The 7726-nt window shown below is 31.1% G+C and overlaps 1 protein-coding gene across 4 annotated transcripts in view; it reads right to left on the bottom strand.

Annotated features, from left to right (window-relative positions):
* The window catches only part of LOC106459772 (far upstream element-binding protein 1-like), a 154019-nt gene that overhangs the window by 129848 nt on the left and 16445 nt on the right, over positions 1-7726 (bottom strand). For all 4 annotated transcript variants that reach the window (XR_002610627.1, XM_013919425.2, XM_022386313.1 and 1 more), the window contains exon 2: positions 5982-6075. Coding sequence is in view for 3 of the 4 variants with exons in the window: in XM_013919425.2 (XP_013774879.1) it covers positions 5982-6075 (94 nt within the window). In the remaining variant the exon portion in view is untranslated. The remainder of the gene's footprint in view (positions 1-5981; positions 6076-7726) is intronic.

Genomic DNA, 7726 nt, shown 5'->3' with positions numbered 1-7726 from the left:
AGTTTGGACAAGGGACATGTTAATGGGAGTTTACAACCCACTCCATCCCCCATTATTGCTGTTATTGAGCATTTATTAACATTATCTAAATTCATAGATGGCACCACATCCTTACACCAAAACAAAAAATTTAAATTTTCTGTAACACAAATACAGACAATGTGGATGGAGGGGGCACAAACATCTTATTTATATCTCAGGGAGTGTGGTAGCACTCTCTGTGGAGGAATGCAATGAAAAGTAATGTCTACCACTATTGCAATAATACATAAACTCAGCTGAAGTTTTTACTCCAACAGCCACCATATAGCTGATATGAAAAGCCATTTCTGGAGTTATACCCACTTCTTACTTTGACCTGTGATCTTTCAATTTCAGCTCATAAGACACTTCTATGGCTAATCATCACCAATTATTTAATCACATTGAAACATTAAGAGGCCTTTAAAAGCTGGATGTTGGAAAAGAGTAACAGAAAGTACACATACTACCACTAATTTGGCCGCTACCTCTTCATACAATGTCACCCTCACCATTACACAATGTATATAAATAAACATTGATTTTTGTGTGTCACGTGGTATGTTGAATTCAGTACTGGTTTAAGTTAGATGTTTGTGATGTCAGAATATAAAGTCTATAGTTTCATACAAATTAGGAACTCAAATTACCAATATTGACAAGCTAGAATATAAAATAAGAACCTTCTATCTTTTCTATTCACTGAGATATTGCCAGTGTACTGAATCTAACACAGTGGCCCTACTCACCTCTCTCTCCATTTTTGGAAACTCTTCCTTATATACACTTACTTCTGTCTATGACTGTGAATAACCAATCAAAAGCTCAGAATGTCCCCATAGTGGCTTTCTAAGCCATTTTCAAGTATTACAATGTTATCTTGTTCGTTCAATACAAATCTTCATGCTGGTAAGGTGAGTCTTTAGTCTGCTCGAAATTTCATATTTTATTAGACTCAAATACAGTTTAATTACTAAGCTTGATAAATTATTGTGGAATTCTATGGTATCAATATTATAATTTATCATTTTTTGGTTATTTCAAATCCTCCATGTGTGAAATTTCATAAGGCTTAACAGCCTACATAAAGGTGCATCTGAGTACAAAGTTGTAACAGAAGAGATAATTGTTTGCTTTACTTCTTTATTTACTGTTCGATGTTTTAAGAAAAATAAGTTTAAGAACTTATTTGTAACTAGTAATAATATATATATACATATGTTATATATAAAAATTGAAATGTGACTGTATTTTACAAAATACCAGTCCACTAAAACACACCCAATACAGGTCACCAAGTAGCTCTAAGTTTGTAACGTTATACATCTATTTATAATTAAATTTTATTGTTTTATTGCCCTTTCAACCATGTCTAACTGCTGTCCACGCCATTATAAGTTGTAAATCACTCGGGTAACGTACGCTATTGAATTACATTACCCACTAGCTGCTCGCATGCATGCCTCGTGAACCATTTTAATTATATTATTACTTATTTTACCTAATTTAAATAACTTAAAAAGATCTGTACCTTTAATTTTAGTTACTTTTATAATAATAAATAAAGAATAAATATGAAAAACAAAAGGATAAACGAATGTAGTTTCATGTTACAATTTGAAGTAATACTAGAAAGAAAAGACTGTTAATTTAGGTTTATTTCAATTTTTCTTGGTGGTTACGAGGTCATTCGAAATGACCAATCCCAATTTTAGATTAGTGTAGAGACAACAAACATATAAACTATAAGGATTTAATGAAAAACGTTTGAAATGCATTTAGGAGGTTTTAGGGATTACACACAGATTTTTGACATGACGAAAAGTATTTTTAATTTTCACATGAAAATTACTTTGCACACAGACTATTCAAAATATATATACTATACAGACTATACTCAATATATTCATGGACAAATCTTTATGTTATTTCTAATGTAAAAGTTATAGCATGAAAACTATAACAAGCACAAAATGGTTAAGAGGTCAGTCCCAGAAACCGAGTCCATGCTGAAAGAGTTTATGCATTGATGTATTTTGCTACATCATTCAAAGTGAGAGCATACAATCACAAACAGGTCTATTCTCAACCCATCGGTGATTAAGAAACTTCAGAGCACTTTTGCTGAATCTAGGCAATTTTGCAGTATTCTTCCCTCCTAGCTGGAGAATCTCTAAACAAATAATACAAACTTTTTAACAAAGCCATTGTCAACAGATCTTGTCTTAAAACTGTTGTGCACAATATAAAGCCCAAACAATCCAACATTTGAAGAACATCGTGTTTTTATTTTACATTGAGGTTCTCCAGTGATTTGACCTACGGTAAATTTTAAATCATTATTTTGTTCATAGCTTTATAATAATTATTTTACAGCAGCTTAATTCACTGAATTTAATATTATCAAAAGGTAAAAATGAAACTTAAACATTTAAAAATTCCCAAATTTCAAAGTCTGCTCTTACCAAGAAATGCTGATCCAAAATAGTGGATGACAACCATCTATTAATTCAACATTATAGTTATCCATTTACTTTTGTCGATCCTTCACGCTCAGCATATCATCAAAGGAACAACAAAATGTCCTCCTAAAGACTGCAATAACAGTTGTTTAAAATGTTCAGTCAAGCCAAATGTACTTAGGTATACAGTCTTTCCATCACCATATTAAAATTATTTATTGATATTTGTGCGAGAATTATATGATCTACGAGAGGCAACATTATGAAGAAATCAAAACAATGCAGCCTTTAGTGCTTCATTTTTTGAGACAAAGCCAATGCAAGGACCACAAGCACTGGTACTTCCTAGTTATGTGCCACTAATCGAGAAACAGGTATGCTACTTTTTCTGAAGAAATCATGATAGGTTTTCTCAAAATCCTTCCCACTTATACAATCTTTGTGTCCTTTACACCCATCTTGCACATTTATTACTTTGTTACAATTGACACACCTTGCCTTATAGTGACATCCTTTGTGGTATCTGTCTCAATTTATGAATTCCTCTTTGTCTGGTCATTTTTTGTTGAATATGCACTTTCCCATGAAAGGCAGTATAATATAGTACTAAATTCATGAAAATGGTCTTACATTAAATGTGACATTCTCAACAAAAATATCAATACAGTAACATTTACTGCCAGTTTCCCTTACTCACTGTTTTGCTTAATACCTTCACTGAAACTGAAAAAATATTTTATCAAAATGGTTTTATGACAGGAAAAAGATTCTGAAGAGAAATTACACTTCTCAGAAATTATGTGAGGATCAGAGTAGTGCAAAAACAAACACAACTAATATAAGTATACAACACAGGAAATAATTTACCTTGCAAAACTTCTGAATGCTCCAAATATATTAAAATAAAGGACATGTTATGATATATATTTTATATGATATTTTGATTTAAGGATTTTTTTCAAATGATTTTTGTTGAAACTAAAGGGCTTTTAAGGCAAGATTAAAGTACAAGGACTTTACAATTGAGAAACTGAAGGGTTTTCACTAGGGTCACAGTGTGATTTAAGGGTTTCATGTGTAGAATTTAATACTCAAAAAAGAAACGTAAAAAGCACTTCAGTGTCAATGAAAAGCTGTATTTAAAATGTACACGTTTACCCTCTGCAATTGGAAAAGATGTTAATGTTCAATGAAAAAAACTATATTTACAATTTACACTGCATGTTGTTTATCTTTATGAGTGCAAAGTAATTTTCACAATAAGATTAAATATAATTTCCTCTGAAAATGTTCAAGTATCATTTGCATAACCCCTAAAACCTCCTAAAAAATATCAAGTGTTGTTTTTCAAAAAAACTTTATATTTTATCTGTTATTTTCCTTACCCTAACTTAATACAAGGTTGGATTGATTTGACTACCATAAAAAAGTTAGGAAATAGTTCAAACTTTCTCTATTTTCTTTCTGAAATGACTGCAAATTATAACAGAAAACCAGAATTGTTTATCCTAAGTAGCTTAAAGGTTATAACAGTATACATCTTTCTATATACTTTTTTTTTTTTGCTTTATTACCCTTTGAACTGTGTCTAACTACTATTCATACATATAAATTGCAAATCATGTGGCAAATATGCAACTCACATTACAATATTGAATCATATAATGCATGTATTAATCACAAGTGTACCTTATAAAAATTAATTATGATTACTTATTTTACTTTATCTAAACTTTCAATTTTTACATTTTAGCTATTTTCATAATAATTAATAAAGAATACACATGTAAAACAAGAAATAAAGTACTTACCTAGGCCCTTTTTTTTGCTGTCAACTGTTGATGACATTTAAACCTACTTTTCTCTTTGTTTACATTAGTGTTAATAGTATACTAAGTATTTTTTTATCTAATTAAATAATGCACCAAAGAACACAGAATAATGACATGCAAAAAGGAAACAATGTTCCATAAGTATCATAATATTTATGGCTTATTAACTGCACAACAAAACCCATTAAATGTTCAGCTAGGTTTGTCAATGTGTTTCCCATGGGAATAAAGTTTTAACTGGAAGGAAAACAAACAATTATCTGCACATACAATAATGTAATATAATACATCATGTGATAGACTAAAACCTTGGCTTTTTATTGGTTATAAATAGTGTTTAATGTCAAAGAAATGTTGGCAAGTTCTGAAAGAGGATGTGCCAGGTGGGCATGGCAAGAGGGGTCTGATTTTCTATTTTATTACTTTGTAACTAAATAAGATTGAAGTTTATGTAAGTCATAATGTGCCTGATCGATAAGAATATTATAATAATTAATTTACATTAAATTTCATACTTCTCAAAGGGGGTAGTAAAAAATTAGGGAAGAGGGAAAACAGATGACAAACATCACAGTTCTCATACAAGGGGAGATTGAGATTTTTTTAAAAATATTTCCTTGTAAAATTAATAACTTAAAACTTAGATAATACTAAACTACATTCTGAGGCCAATTTTATTCATATACACTGATAATAAAGTAGTTTAATTACATTTTGAATATAACTCTGAAAGGTTGTGACATGCACACTCTGACCTACCTGAGGTGAAAGGGTTAATCACAAGGCACTTACTGTTAAAAAGTTGATTGGATAACTGTGTAAAAACTGTATGCTGTTTAGTTTGTTATGCTACAAAATTTGAAGCAAAATACTTGTGTATGGGGCATTTTGTGGTGCGTATTCAGTACACAGGGGTCAAATCTCTTGTGTCCCAACAACTTCTCATTCATATAAGACCCGAGAGTTTGGGTTAACTAGAACCCTGGTAAACCACAAAGAGGATTATAATATTTTCAATGGGACTGGAACAGAGCCTAACTTCTATCTTGGCGACCAAGACACAAGGAAATAAACACTCACTGAATATTCCCGGGCCAAAGAACAGTACATGAAATAAAACTCACAAGTTACCAATCAGTAAGGTACAAATGGGACATAATACAGTTCTACTTCACTGAATGCTATCACAAACTTCAGAGAATGATGAAAACAATATCAGGACAACTCAAGATAATCACAACCTTAGTACTCAACTCAGGTATGGTTGTATCAAGAGGAACACCTGAAAACTACTTCAATACTGTCATGTAATGAATTGATCCAAAGACCATGTATTTGAATGAAGTTACAGGAAGAAATTTTTACAAATAACTAAGACTGATGTAAAAACACTTTTTTTCTTAGAAGGTTCATTACAACTTTTTCTGCAATAAAACTTTTAATAATCATAGAAAATAAACTGTACTATGTGCAGTTAACGAGTGTATATTGCTAAATACAAGTAGGTCAACAATTACAAGAAGCTTAGAGTAGTAATCTGATACTTCAAATCCTGACTTACTACTAATCATTTATATAACAAGTTTGCATTCAAGGTAGTCAATTCAAATCCATTAAGTTAAAAATTTAGTGATCAACTTTAATGGTTTAAATATAGTACACAAACCTGTAACAGGGTCCATATTGTTTTCTAAAGGACGCTTGGTTCCAGTAGCAGCACTGTTATTATCTCCACCACTGGGAGTAAACTTTGCTGCTATCTGTAGAAAGTAAAAAAAAAGAAAAAAAATTAAACACACATTCTCACAAATAAATATTTGTCATTGGTTCTCCATCTGAGAGAAAATCCTCTTTCCCATACTTGTCTTCTGTTTTTTGGCATATTTGGGAGGTATATAAAAGAATTTTGTTTGTTCTTACATTAAACATTCCTGAACTACACAAGTCTTTCAGGCACTATCTTTATCAATGAGATATGGGAACAATGCATTTTTCTTCCCAATTAAAAAATATCAACCCTATAACGTATCCAGATATTACACGGTCATGACCTCCTACTTGTACACAAGATTCTTGTTTGATTTCTAAAAGTCGTGGTATACATATCATAAATAGTATGCAAGGCTAGTTCTAATGTTAAGCTACTGCCACTATTATATTATGCACACAAACCTACCAATTTATTGCTAATAACCTAAGATTTAAAGACATGGATTCCATTTTAAATTTTTTACAAACAATGTAAATCTAAAAATTATATATTTACAATAGAAACACAGAACACCACTCACAATTAAAACTTGATTTATCTGAAACATGTTAGTATACAGTACTATACATACAAAAATTTTATAAATACTTAGTACTATGCACAAGCATTCACAAAATGTAGCAAAACAATAAGTCAGTCAAAACCCAAAAACATTTTATCTGTGACCTAACATTTCTAGGTATGATTGATCAGAATCTCCTCTCATATATTAACATATTTAAATTTGATAATTTACTATATACTTTTAATTTTGGCTTGCAGGAAAACAGACATTAAGAAACAGTGTTGGGAATTCAGTATCATATCAAAGTAGTTGCCAACTTACCAAAGTAAAACTTTTCTAATATCAAAACAAGAAACTCATTTTATAATAAAACTTCTAAAACTGTGGTAAAGTGATTCTTTCTAGTGGAGAATCATTGTGATATTAAAAAAGAAAAGTGACCAAAAGAATCCAAGCATATGCTATGAATTGACTTGTTCTGTAACTGAAGGAATCGAAAGTTCTTCACATGGAGTTCGTTTCATACACATTTGCAGGAATTTTGTAGTAACTCGATGTTAAGTTATAAAAGTATTTTTTTGACTTCAGTATGAGTATAAAATGATCACAAACACAGAAAATTACAATGCCTAAAACTGCCAAATGGAAAAGTGACTTATTACGAAAAAGTCTGAAACTTTTGAGAAAGAAAATGAAACATCAGGATGCAAGTTACAGCAAGAAAGAGATAAGCATATTCAGCAAGTTATGAGGCAATATCCAGTGAAAATAATCCACGAACAAACATGAAATACAGAAGCATGTCAAACTGCTCACCAAGATGCAGTTAGAAGACACAAGCAGTTTCATTACAGAGACGCACACCATTCAGTTTGCCAAGATCCTGACCGAACAGCCACCCATATGGCAGTGTTTCTGCTAGTTTCATATATGATTTTTAATTTCTCTCTAAAGCACGGTATAACAGTACCTTTTTATTCTCCTTTAGTAACCAAAATAAATATTAAAAGAAAACCTATGCATTACTGCCAGTGTGATCTATCCTTTTGTTCTCTTTTAACTCTTTCAGCACTGACCCGGTCCCTGGGACCGACCTCATAAACATTTTGTGCTTGTTATAATTTTCACGCTATAA

Source organism: Limulus polyphemus, unplaced genomic scaffold (assembly GCF_000517525.1).
Source record: "Limulus polyphemus unplaced genomic scaffold, Limulus_polyphemus-2.1.2 Scaffold659, whole genome shotgun sequence".
Taxonomy (NCBI): Eukaryota; Metazoa; Arthropoda; class Merostomata; order Xiphosura; family Limulidae; genus Limulus; species Limulus polyphemus.
This window is presented reverse-complemented; position numbering and strand designations above follow the sequence as displayed.